Here is a 14,547-nt window from a genome sequence, read left to right on the forward strand (position 1 = left end):
CCACAAATTATATAGTACCGTAAACTGGAAACTCAGTGACATAAATAGCACCTCACATATACATAAGAGGAAGATCATTTCAAATTAACGGCAGCAGCAGTAACTATACCAAACTATATTGAGTGATTTTAGAATGACTTCTTAAATGTGTAATTTCTCTCAAGTTGAAAGCAAATGAGGACATCTTTTCGAACTATTAACTATTTATGATTGGGATCATAGTATCCTGGATAGTTAGTTTTCAAAACCCATTGATATACAACTTACATGAGCAACTGTTTTCAGAATTATCAAGTGGAATTTAATTCTATTCACCTGAGTAGGTTTTAGGAGTCAATTCAACAGGATGCGGTGTTAGGCAGTTGGCTAATTCCTAAAGGTTGGGCATATTGTTCATCCTCATTTGGGCCGAATACTGATAAATAAAAGATAAAATAAATGTGGTCGCACCAAGCCCAGAATCTTCTGAAATCTGCCTTATGAAGAACTGCCCACGATTTGCCTTCTTTATTAGGGTTCTCGAATATTACGTTTGCGAATAAATAAAACCGCAAAAGTCAATTTGGCGAAACGTAGAGAAAGATCTTAACTCAATCTTTACAAGGTCCTGAGCCCGGTTTTTTTAAAATTTTTGAGCTTTATTGAACACATTGGATTTCTGTCTAGACGCATTGATAAATGTGGTCCAGCTCCTTCAGCAACCATTGGCTAGTCACCAAATGCTGAGCTGAAACAAAGGGACAGCTTTTTGTATCATCGAATTTTACCTGTCCACCGTTTCAGAAAAATCCACAGAAATTTTGGAGATTACGAATATCTAGAAAAATGCCAAACATAAAATTTCAATGGGATAATTTACATTATCTGCTCAAAGAACGCCGACTTACAAACACCAGTTCGTCATATATCTGGTCCTATCTTTAAACCTTTCTTAAAATTTCTCTGAAGGGTTATGAAGTGGCATTTTATCAATGGATTTTCCGAATTGAATTTTGTTGAATGCTATTTGATTTAACCTCACAATTAACTTCTGTCCTTGGACGAAAGAAACTTTTTTCAATAACTTTTCATTAAATTTCGTGCAAGCTATGATTCATGTTAAAACAACCATTCCGCCATATTATATATAAAACTCTCTCTCTCTCTCTCTCATACACATAGATATAATCTATACATGGTATCCATGTTCATCTTTTGTACGATTTTTACTCTTTGGTCGTATTCTGTATCCTCAACAGTACGCACAGTCTTATACATAGCAATTTTAGGCAATGTCTCCTCAAACGTGATCGTAATTTTACCCTGCTTTTGCGGTATTGGCTACGTTTCCACTTAAGAATCTCGTAACTACCATTGATTGCGATTTTCTCACCCCACTCCCCTTCAGTATATTTTTGACAGTCTATTTCTCGTACACCGATCAAAGCTTCTAGTCTTTGCTTCTCTGTCTCGCGTCCCCTGCTCCTCATCCCTTGTAAAAACCCAGTGATAAAATGCGTTCGGGGCGCGTATCTAAAATCGTAGTCAGGTAGATATGTTACACACTAATTCATATGTAAAGAGGAAAGTTTTGTTTTATAGCAAGCGCAGTCATTGTCGTCCAAGTGTAAAAGAAAAACACAGAAATGTTTAAGGACGACCGGAAACTTTCTTCCCTTCCCGTTCCTAAATCTTTCCGCTCGAGAGATTTTAATGACATTTATTAAACTCTAAACTAAAATTCCAGTGAATAAAAAAACTTGTCTGATTAGTGACGAATAATAATTCCTAAATCAACTGAAATGATTTAAATTCGGACATCATATTTCGACATTGAGCTGACAAAAAAAAACATTTCCATTTTCAAGCATTATCCAGCATTTATGCGTTAGATTTTCTCCATAAATGCCCCATGATTAAAGATTCATTTACCGACTCAGTACTTATGACAAACATACATTAATGCTGAATCATTTATTCGGCAGCGTATCTACATGATTTTTTTTTGTGTGTGGAGTTAATTAAGCAGAATAATTCTCTGCGCCGTTTCCTTAATCACTTCTGCGTCTATTGGAACATTAACTGCGTTGTGAAGCAAAAGGCAAAGTTAAAATCTTTCAGATAACAAATACTGTAACCTCAAGTGATAAGAACTAAACCCATGGAAGCGTGAATGTTCATTTAGTCGCCTTCTCATCTCCAGCTGAGTCAGTAAATCTCCAGAAAAAGGATCATTCCATATTTCTGCATATACCCACCCTTTTTCGATTAGAATCGTAGCAACCAATCTGCATTGGAATCATATTAAACACAAACACATCTCTGCACTTTTTAACATTTCACATTTGGTATTTCTCTCTTTTGCTTTCTTTCTAATCTTTTTATTAGCATTGTAATTCGAGGTACTGACAATTTAAAAAGTTCGTGTCTTCACATAATTAGAATACATAGAGTGTAGGCCGATTTATAGGTGACACAAATACAAATTTGAAGACATTGTATGCGTTTGAATATGCCAGCACACCTTCCCCATCACTTCTCAGAATAGCAGTCAAGATTTTATTGTTTTTTGCAAGTATTAAAATTCTCATTTAGAAATAGGAGATTTTTGTATGCATGTTAATCTGCTGTTTGGCACAAATTAAACATTAACACATTTTGATACTGCTACAAAAGCAGCAATTGCCAACCCCAGCTTTGTGTCTGAAATGATATTAAGTGTTAATATCTTCTGGTGTGTCATTTGTGGAATTATTATGTCACAGTACTACTTTCCACTTGTCAATCCATTCCACAATGTCAGTTAAAAAACCCACTTAAAATAGACACAGAAGACCGAACTGTGTTAAAAAGCTTACAATTCACCCTCATTCCCCAAACACCACAAAAGTCAAAATAATTTTCAACATTAATATATTTACACAATTTTAAAAATCTCACTCCAGTGATTAAGGTATGAATTCTGAATAAATTAAAAGTATGAAGGTTCTGAACAATACCACTGATAGATTATAATAAACACCAAAATATTAAATATGAATGAACTATCAATGCACATCGTGGTAAAACATTCGAGCCATCAAACAACATCACAGTACAATGCTCCAATAAAAACATTAAAAATCACAAAGACAACTTTGCTTTTGTCTTATAGGTGAGAAATTTTCTAACTAGCAAGTGAAAATGCTATGATTTTAAATTGAATATAAGGGAGGTAAGATCATAAAAACTTAAATTATCTTAAGAAATACAAATAGTTTTTTTATGCTTTACTATAGATCTCAGAAATTCCTAGTTAAAATTGGTGCATTTCAGAAAGCTTTCTGCATGCCCACAAGTTTAGTCAACATGTAATATTAGCAAGTTTCCAGCATCCAAAAAATTAGATGATGATATTTTTGGAATGTTATTTCAGTGTGGCGGTTACAACAATTGTTTGCTAAAACCAGGCTTTTTTATTTGTAGAATGATGAATAGAATGGCCTGGTCAGCAGATGTGACTACATCGTCAGACACTGCTACTCAATTAAGTCACCGTCCTGATGTTCCCTGTTCCAATCTTTTTCCTCAGGACGTCTACCAGCCGTTCCAACCTGAAAAAAGAAAAGTGGACCTAGTATTAGGAATTCATAGTCTGAAAGAGGTAGTGTTTACACTTTGGAAAGGCTTGCGTGATGGTCATTAGAAAACAATGGTGCACTGTGTAACATAGACACAGCTACAGGATACAGACTCATCACTAGATTTTATTTTCAAGATTTTTATCATTCTCTGAATAGGATATGAACTAATAATTTCCCATGTTTTTATAGGACACTTGGCACATTTTCTATAGCTTTTAAAAAAACTTGATTCAAGAAGCATCTAGTTAAAAATTCCTCTCCTCAAAATCATATACAAAAGAAAACCGTAAGTTGTGCAAAATTTTACATTTAATTGTTCAGCTGCTGGATACTCTTTTTGTTCACAGTAAATTCAACTTTTATTACAAAGCATTATAATATTTTAGGCAACAGACACTACAAGACAAACTGATTTGATTGTGCTCAAGTAATTAAGGTCTACCTGTAATATCCAAATATTACAGATAGAAGTCTATCTGGAAAACTAATATCAAAATCAGATATTGGAACATTTCTGATGCAGAACATATACACAGTTAAATATTTTTGTTTACATTACACACGTGCCAGCACTTAACTCAAATGCCAAATTGTAGCAGAAATTGCAATGTCAGTTGCATGTCTAAAGCTATCACAGACTATGCTTTACAGCATTTTATAGACATGCTCTGACCTATGTGTTCATTTACAGTTTGCTTAAAATTCTTAGATTGAAGTCTGTACATTGCTCCATTTTTTATGATTTACAAGTTACACTCATGTTTACAGACTATTGAAAAGCACCATGTCTAATATCAGTAACATAACATCTTGTTGTTGAATACAACAAGCCTGTCACAAAGCTGACTAATACAGGGTTGATGATGCAATATGACCTATCTGTGAATAGGAAAGGCTAATATTTAATGAGCTTTGTAACATTCAAAACAACAAGTCACCTAATTTCCCAGAATTTTCACAATACAAAAATTGAAATGACTGCTTGTAAATGATTTGAACATTAATTCGTTTTGACTTTGGTCTGTAAACAAGAGAAAGGATTACTTTTTCCCAAATTGAAATGTGCTCTGCCCCCTCCCCAATGGTCAAAAAGAAACAGTTTCTCCAGATTTAGTTGTAGCTTTTAAGTTCACATTAGTAATCATGAAAAGAGCTCTGTCCTCAGTGCCAAGTAGGTTCCTTCCAGCAATTTATGATTCCCTTCAGCTTCCATCAATGAAGCAACTTCCTGCACCATTGTGTGAAATTCCCTGTCCCTCATGGTTTCTCTTAGCTACATGACATCAAGAGAACTTAGTTTCAGCCACATTTTTCTAACAATGATGTTATAGAGTGTCAGATTCTCCTTTACCAGCACACATGATCTGTCCTGGATTTCGAGGCTGGAGGGTCAGTCACATTGACATGAAATTATTTCACATGCGTTCATATTCTCATGCTGCACTGCTTAGTCTTATTGTGGTGGATTAGGCCTGGCAGTAGTTAATAACAAGTGCCTGCATCTTTCCCAAGGAACATATATCAAGTTACTACTGCTACAACAATCTACTATTATAAAAGTATATAAATATAATGAAGCAAGTTAAGCTCAAATAACTAATTGAGTTACAAGTTAATTATGCCAACTCGTATTTTCTTAAAAGATATCCAAAAGAAAACTAATGTGAAACAATAAACTTTTGAAATATATTTTTTCTTTTGTTTTTCATTATTTTCATTTTAAACTACAAAAATCTAATTTGAAAGAGCTATGGTAACTATGCATATTCCTGTTCTTAAATCTATGATTTTAGCATTAAATAATTTTGGTTTTCTCAGTGCATATTTTGGACATCACAATTATATCGCTAATACTTTCTAGCTTTATAATGAGTTTTTGCAATAGCTATTGGACCTATGATCAAATATATAGCACAGAAATAAGGCAAATGGCTTACTACTCCATGCCTACTATTACTTAGGCTTCACTTAAGCCTCTTTACATCTTTCCTTACCTAAATCTACAATTTCCATCATCTACTCCCTTCTCCCTCAAATGTTTGTCTAGCTTTCTCCTAAATACATTTACTTCAGCCATTCCTTTGGTAATGGGTTCAATGAGCTTACCATCCTTTGGGGGGAAAAAAAAACTTTATTTGATTTCCTCTATTGGATTTGTTGGTGACTATCTTACTTATGGCCTCGAGAAGTCTGCTCTTCTCCACGAGAGGAAACATTTTCTTTGTGTTCACTTTATCAAAACCTTTCATAATTTTAAACATGTCTACTAGTGTCTCCTTAGCCTTTTTTTGAGAACACTCAGCCTGCCAATCCATTCATTATACGTAAGCTCATTCATCTAAATCTTCTCTGCATGCTCTCCATTTATATCCTTCCAGAATATGGTGACCAGAACTGCATGCTGTATTTCAAATGAGGCCTAAGGTTCAATACAGGTTTCATATAAATTTAATTTTCAGTTCTATATCTGTAGAAGTAAACCACAATAATTGACTTGCTTTTCAAATAAAAACAAATTGCCTTCCTAACCTGTGGTACAACATTTAGGGATGGTGTAAGTGTACTCTGAGCTCCCTTGCTCTTCTACTCCATCTAGACCTGCACTTTCCAAGTAATGTGACCTCCCAATTCTTCCTACCTCAGATTTATCGGCATGCAACTTCATTTGCCAATTATTTGTAGATCTGGGTCTTTCTATATTTTGCTGTTGTCCTCCTCAGTATAAATATCAAACTCAACCCTCCTCCCCATCAGCAAATTGGGAAATTGCATTTTTAATTCCAAACTTCAAATTGTTAATGTAAATTGTAACCAGCAGTGCCCCACTACCATCTCATTGAGACACCACTTCCCACCTTCTGCCATTTTGAATAATTATCCTTCAGCTTCAGCCTGACTTTACTGTTGTGTCTATTAAGTGGCACTAATTAAAGGGCTCCAGAAAAGCCAAATAATACTTCATTACAACTGTTTATTCTCTCCATTACCTCCTCAAAAAATTGCAAAAAGATTGGCTTAGTCTGATTGTCCCTTTTGAAACACAGGCTACTATTCATTATTTTATTCCTTGCTCCTGAGTGTTCTTCTCATCATTTTTTTTAGTAAGAACTCTTCTATTTTTCATACCATTATCATTTTATCTGATCTGATGCACTTGTGCAGTTCAAAAGATGTTGCCCTTCATATGAGATATTAAACTGATATTATATCTGGCAGTTCAATTATGTTTTAAAGATACCATAAGACTCATTCACAAAAGCAGAAGGCTGTCCCATATTCCTAACAGCCTTCCAGTTTTATTAATTTGAAACTTTGAAGGGGATCAAGTTCTGATTTTAAGATTGTAGATATTTTAAATCCATTTACTCAGACATGTTATTACACACACTCTGGAGCAGGTGGCACTTCAACCCTGGCTTCCTGCCTCAGAGGTAGCAACACTACCACTGCACCACAAGTACTTCCAAAAAGATGATATTAGAGTCACAGAGATGTACAGCACAGAAACAGACCCTACGGTCCAACTAGATATCCGAAACAAATGTAGTTCCATTTGCCAGCACTTGGCCCATATCCCTCTAAACCCTTCCTATTCATATACCCTTTTTAGTGTTGTAATTGTACCAGCCTCCACCTCCTCCTCTGGCAGCTCATTCCATACATGCACCACTCTCTGTGTGAAAAAGTTGCCCTTTTAAAATTTTCTCTTCTCACCCTAAACCTATGCTGTCTGGTTCTGGACTTCTCCAACCCAGGGAAAAGACCTTGTCTATTTACCCTATCATGAATTTATAAACCTCTCTAAGGTCACATCTTAGCCTCTCAAACTCCAGGGAAAACAGCCTCAGCCTATTCAGCCTCCCCCTATAGCTCACACCCTCCAACCCTAGCAACATGCAAAGCTTTTCTGAACCTTTTCAAGTTTCACACGTTCCTTTCTATAGGAGGGAAATCAAAATTGCACATAATATTCCAAAAGTGGCCTAACCAATGTCCTGAACAGCTGCAACATGACCTCCCAACTCCTATACTCAATGCTCTGACCAACAAGGGAGAGCATACCAAATGTTTTCTTTGCTATCCTATCTGCCTGTCACTCCAGTTTCAAGGAATTATGAACCTGCACTCCAAAGTATCTTTATTCAGCAACACTCCCCAGAACCTTATCATTAAGTGTATAAGTCCTGCCCTGATTTGCCTTTTCCAAAATGCAGCACCTCACATTTATCTAAATTAAACTCCATGTGCCACTCCTCAGCCCATTCGCCCATCTGATCAAGATCCTGTTATACTCTGAGGTAACTGTCTTCACTGTCCACTATACCTCCAATTTTGGTGACATCTCCAAACTTGCTAACTATACCTTTGATGTTTACACCCACATCATTTACATAAATGATGAACAGCAGTGGATCCAGTACTGATCCTAGTCACAGGCATCTGGTCTGAAAGGCAACCCTCCATTGCCAACCGCTGTCTTCTACCTGTCTTCTGTATCAAAATGGCTAGTTCACCCTGTATTCCATATGATCTTACCTTGCTAATATGTCTATCATGAGGAACCCTGTCGAACACCTTACTGAAGTCCATTCTATGACCTATATGGTGATGAGTGCTCTGCCCTCATCAATCCTTTTTGTTACTTCTTCAAAAACCCAAGCAGCTTTCCCTACACCTACCAGCCTTGCCTTTCATCCTAACAGGAACATACTATCTCTGGACTCTCGTTATCTTGTTTTTGAGTTATTGATTCCTGAAGCAGGTGGGACATGAATCCAGGTTTCTGGGTCCACAGGTAGAGACATTATCACTGCACCACAAGAATCAACAAATAGAATTACCTTTTTTAAACTAATGCAATAAAAAATCTGATTAATAGCACATTTCATTCATTGCTTTTTGTGGAATTATAATGTACTCAAGTTGGCTGCCATATATACAGATATAACAACAATGAAACATCTTGATAAAGTAACTAATATGAATTGGTTTAACATTAGTGAGTTTCTGGATGTAAGTTTGCTCGCTGAGCTGGAAGGTTCATTTTCAGATGTTTTATCACTATACTAGATAACATCTTAAGTGAGCCTCCAGATGATTCCTGTTTTCCATTTATATGTTTGGGTTTCTTTGGATTGGTGATGTTATTTCCTGTGGTGATGTCATTTCCTGTTCTTTTTCTCGGGATGTGGTAAATTGTGGTATTTTGTAGATACCATGCAAGGAATATAACAAACACTAGATTGGACAAACAGGCAGGAAACTAACCACCAGGATACATGAACATCAACTAGCCACAAAATGACATGACCCTCTCTCACTAATATTCTTACAGATGAGGAAGGACACCACTTCAACTGGGACAACACATCCATCCTAGGACAAGCCAAACAGAGGCACGCTTGAGAATTCCTAGAAGTATTGGATTCCAACCAGAACTCAATCAACAAACATATTGACTTAGACCTGATTTACCACCTCTTGAGAAAAAGAACAGAAAATGACATCGTCATATGAAATGACATCACCACAGGAAATGACATCACCAACCCAAAGAAACCCAAACATATAAATAGAAAGCAGAAATCATCAGCAATGCTTTGTCCGGAGGCTCACTGAAGGCGTTGCCTAGTATGGTGTCGAAATGTCTGAAAATGAACCTTCCAGCCTAGTGAGCAAAGCTACACCCATTGGTTTAACCTGTTAGTCAGAAATGTGAAGTACTGTGTTTGTATAGATGGAGATTATTTTATAAAACAAAGTATCTTAAAAAAATCATTTGTTTTAAACACAATGCATAAAATTGAGGCAGACATCAGAATTTCAGAAATCATCTGATATCAATGTCCATATTTCTGAATTTAGTAGATATAGGTTGGCAGTTCCACTATTTTATTGAAATGGTCACCCTCTAATTTAATTTTTTGATTAGGTTTTACAGTGATTGATTGGCTTTCCCGGTCCTTCAGAAGATTAGCAGCTGAAGGAGGGATGGCCAACCAGAGGGGAAGCAAAGTGCATTTTATAGGATTGCTTGTAGGCCAGAATGCTTCCATCCATGACAACTGAGCTGAGAATTTATTCTTAAATAAAAACCCTCCAGGATTGACCACCACAGTACATGCCAAACACGGAGTTGAAAATCAGATTTACCTGCTTTGCCAGCCTGTGCCAGAATCCTTTCCCTCACTATAAGTCAAGCATATGAATCTGGCTGACACTTGGGTGAGAATTCACCAGTGACAAAATAGAGCACACAATGTGATATTGAAGCCCAAACTTCCACCTGAAACTCTGCTGAGTTGACAACTAATTTTCAAAAAAATGTTTCTAACTTCTTATCCATCACTTGGACCTTGTATTGTTACTCTGTATTGACATTCTAAGTGCCAAATGCTGAATGTTGCCAAAAATTTGGCTAAATGTCCATCCTGGGGAGTTTCATGAAGGGTTTTTCTCCATGAACTCCAGCAGGTTTTCTCATGCAAGTTTGTATTGCTCACCTTATTAAGTATGCAGTATCCCTCCACAGTGTCATTTCTACATTATTTTGCACTCAGCAACAGTGGACATGTTCAGCGTTGCTTGGACTTCGTGCCACTAGTGCCACATTTAAAGCCTGGCTAAGCACCAGTTCAAACACTGCAAGTTAGGAATTGCCTATCACTGTTCCATTATGTGAAGAATTCAACAGGAGAGATCTGGTGAGGAAAATTGGCATCGTAGTTCATGTACAGCCATCTTTTTCCTCAAGATTGCCAGATGAAACCATGACATTAGACTCTGCCAGCCTGCTCTGAAGGTGCCACCTAGACCATGATGCTTCGGTGGTGGGAGAATTGCCAGTGGTGCAAAACAAAAATTAATACTCTTCGGATAGATTAACTGCCATCATATTCTTTCTGTTACCTGACAACTAACACTAACTCTGTTACTGCATTTACTTTCCACCAAGACAGGTGGTCTCCCACTCTCACTTTTACATGCAGCGACTCCGTCACTTATCTCAAATTACTAATCCTTCTTGCTCTTTAATGTCCGACTTACTCACATGGGACACCTCACCATCTTTACCTGTACCAAAACTGTCAGTTGTGCCAGCTACTTTTGCCCCACACAATCCTTTCGCATTCCAAGAGAAAATGGTTCATATTAGGGGCAGAGGGAGCCCAGGCAGGTTTTGGGGTGACTAATATTCCTCAGTTCACATGTTTTGAGAAGAAAATGTTTGCATTGGAAGAAGATAAAGAATGCTCATGCTGTGTTATGTGTTGTTGCTGATACATCCATATCCCCAGCAACTAAGTATGATTCATTGTGCCCTCTATCACCTTTGTGAATGTAGTATTAATATGTTCTTAACATAGAAATAGAAGCTTCTACTTCTACAGAACAACTCGTTCCCTCTTGTCTTCTGCAGGAACAAGCAGCTCCCACACAACCTCTACCCTAAAAAAACAGCCTGTGCATTCCAACCTCCACCTCTGAGGTAGAATGCTCAGATCCCTCAGAGGATGTACCGACCTTCTCCATGACCTGAGCTATAACACCTCTATGCATTAGAATTGGGAACAAATTGTTGGTGAGCACATCACTGGCAAATCTCCTCAGCTGGTTGAGGAAGAAATGTTCCAGTTCATTGCCACTCAGAGAACTGCTGGAGACCAGGCACCTGCTCAGGCCCAGACGGAATAGGACCCTGTGGTGATGGTTGTGTGGAGAGCAAGATCAAATCGAACGTCAGTGATTGTTGGAAGTGCACACAGATCTTCATTCTATCTCTGTGGCCATTGGTGATCAGCACCAATGGCAAAGAGACAAGGAGATGAGGACCTTAATCCAACTGCCCCTTCATTACAAAGAGATAGGGTGGATGCACACAGTATGGAAAAGTGCATACAAAATTACCTTTCCCACCCCAATCTCCTCTCATGACACCCAAGAAGTTCCCAACTACACTACTTCCACTCTGCCTCTGATTCTAAACACTGTACAATTTTAATTTGAGTTTGATAAACCTAAGTCTGGGCAGGACAATCTTAGCATGTCTGGACCCCCTAGTCACAAATGCCTTTGGGATCATCTGGTCCCTCCATCCCAGCTGCAGACTCCACATTTTGTAAGTACTGAAAGGGAAAAGAAAACTATATGAGAGCATGCAGGTGACATAGTCAACATCTCAATATAAATAGGATTTCACATTTGTAAATACATTTTCACTGTGCATCATCACCTGTCTGATTGAAGTTTTATAGCCACAGCTACAAAAATGAATCTAGGGAGGCTCCCTACCTTAGCATAACCCTGATGTCAGAACCCTATCAGGATTTTTTGGGTTGGGTGGGGGGGGGGTGCGGTAGTGGGGTAGGGGAATTGCTATTCTTTCTCCAATATTCATTGTAGTATAACATCTTGTCATGTTTAAACGTGTGAGAATCAGATGATGTAAAGCCTTACAACAGTTGTTACGGCTTGCTTTTCATGCTTTGCAAAAAGAAGTTAAAAAAGAGAATAAAGCAAAAATGCTTTACTTGCATTTGGGACTAAGCCACAACTTCTTGCCTTTCCAGCATTAACACATTTACAGTCAATGAATAATACTTTCATTCAACTCAGTTCCAGTGTAATTGGGCATCAAATAAGTCCTGTCTGCATTGCTGTGCCTGTCGCTTCTGCACTCCATCATGATGAAGATGACATTCTTCCTGATCAACATTCTCATCTTCTTGATTGGAAGAATGTGTGCTCCAGTTGTCCAGAGCACTGCATGCAAGAATTATGTGGTGCACTTTGCTGAATACTGCAAGGAATCCTCAGACATAAAAGCATGGAAACCTCATCTTCAGCAGGGGTATTGCCTGCTCCACAATGCCTCAGTGGAAAAATATGTTGCATTGTACCTTTGTTCAGTTAGGGGTTTGTTTTACAGTGTCAATAGCCATATGTGAAGAGGACTGCTCTTGTCTCTTATCTCTCATGGAAACTAAATTTCAGGTTATTTAATATAATTTTCATTAATTTCCAGCATGTTTTAAACCCAGATAAGAAAGTGGAGTCGCAGTTAGAAGGCGCTTGATATACTTTCCTTCATTGGCCAGAGTATTGAGTACAGGAGTTGGGAGGTCACGTTGTGGCTGTACAGGACATTGTAAAAACAATGACTGCAGATGCTGGAAACCAGATTCTAGATCAGTGGTGCTGGAAGAGCACAGCAGTTCAGGCAGCATCCAACGAGCAGCAAAATCGACATTTCGGGCAAAAGCCCTTCATCAGGAATAAAGGCAGAGAGCCTGAAGGGTGGAGAGATAAGCTTGGGGAGGTTGGGGGTGGGGGGAGAGTAGCATAGAGTACAATGGGTGAGTTGGGGAGGAGATGAAGGTGATAGGTCAGGGAGGAAAGGGTGGAGTGGATAGGTGGAAAAGGAGCTATGCAGGTCGGACAAGTCATGGGGACAGTGCTGAGATGGAAGTTTGAAACTAGGATGAGGTGGGGGAAGGGGAAATGAGGAAACTGTTGAAGTCCACATTGATGCCCTGGGGTTGAAGTGTTCCAAGGCGGAAGATGAGGCATTCTTCCTCCAGGCGTCTGGTGGTGAGGGAGCGTTAGTGAAGGAGGCCCAGGACCTTCATGTCCTCGGCAGAGTGGGAGGGGGAGTTGAAGTGTTCGGCCACGGGGCGGTGTGGTTGATTGGTGCGGGTGTCTCGGAGATGTTCCCTAAAGCGCTCTGCTAGGAGGCGTCCAGTCTCCCCAATGTAGAGGAGACCGCATTGGGAGCAACGGATACAATAAATGATATTAGTGGATGTGCAGGTAAAACCTTGATGGATGTGGAAGGCTCCTTTAGGGCCTTGGATAGAGGTGACGGAGGAGGTGTGGGCACAGGTTTTACAGTTCCTGCGGTGGCAGGGGAAAGTGCCAGGATAGGAGGGTGGGTTGTAGGGGGGCGTGGACCTGACCAGGTAGTCACGGAGGGAACGGTCTTTGCGGAAGGTGGAAAGGGGTGGGGAGGGAAATATATCCCTGGTGGTGGGGTCTTTTTGGAGGTGGCGGAAATGTTGGCGGATGATTTGGTTTATGCGAAGGTTTGTAGGGTGGAAGGCAAGCACCAGGGATGTTCTGTCCTTGTTACGGTTGGAGGGATGAGGTCTGAGGGCGGAAGTGCGGGATGTGGACGAGATGCGTTGGAGAGCATCTTTAACCACGTGGGAAGGGAAATTGCGGTCTCTAAAGAAGGAGGCCATCTGGTGTGTTCTATGATGGAACTGGTCCTCCTGGGAGCAGATATAGTGGAGGCGGAGGAATTGGAAATACGGGATGGCATTTTTGCAAGAGATAGGGTGGGAAGAGGTGTAATCCAGGTAGCTGTGGGAGTCAGTGGGTTTGTAAAAAATGTCAGTGTCAAGTCGGTCGTCATTAATGGAGATGGAGAGGTCCAGGAAGGGGAGGGAGGTGTCAGAGATGGTCCACGTAAATTTAAGGTCAGGGTGGAATGTGTTGGTGAAGTTGATGAATTGCTCAACCTCCTCGCGGGAGCACGAGGTGGCACCAATGCAGTCATCAATGTAGCGGAGGAATAGGTGGGGAGTGGTGCCGGTGTAATTACGGAAGATCAACTGTTCTACGTAGCCAACAAAGAGACAGGCATAGTTGGGGCCCATACATGTGCCCATGGCTACCCCTTTGGTCTGGAGGAAGTGGGAGGATTCAAAGGAGGAATTGTTAAGGGTGAGGACCAGTTCGGCCAAACGAATGAGAGTGTCGGTGGAAGGGTACTGTTGGGGAGGCCAGAGAGGAAAAAACGGAGGGCTTTGAAGCCCTGGTCATGGTGGATGGAGGTGTAGAGGGATTGGATATCCATGGTGAAGATGAGGCATTGGGGGCTGGGGAAACGGAAGTCTTGGAGGAGGTGGAGGGCATGGGTGGTGTCTCGAACGTATGTGGGGAG

General features: G+C 39.5%; 1 protein-coding gene across 1 annotated transcript in view; it reads right to left on the bottom strand.

The window, feature by feature from the left end:
• Positions 1 to 3,385: 3,385 nt before the first annotated feature.
• The window catches only part of mipol1 (mirror-image polydactyly 1), a 411,230-nt gene continuing 400,068 nt past the window's right edge, over positions 3,386 to 14,547 (bottom strand). The window contains exon 10 of the mRNA XM_060828394.1: positions 3,386 to 3,572. Within this exon, the coding sequence (XP_060684377.1) occupies positions 3,506 to 3,572 (67 nt within the window). The 3' untranslated portion in view covers positions 3,386 to 3,505. The remainder of the gene's footprint in view (positions 3,573 to 14,547) is intronic.

This window comes from Hemiscyllium ocellatum, chromosome 8 (assembly GCF_020745735.1).
Source record: "Hemiscyllium ocellatum isolate sHemOce1 chromosome 8, sHemOce1.pat.X.cur, whole genome shotgun sequence".
Taxonomy (NCBI): domain Eukaryota; kingdom Metazoa; phylum Chordata; class Chondrichthyes; order Orectolobiformes; family Hemiscylliidae; genus Hemiscyllium; species Hemiscyllium ocellatum.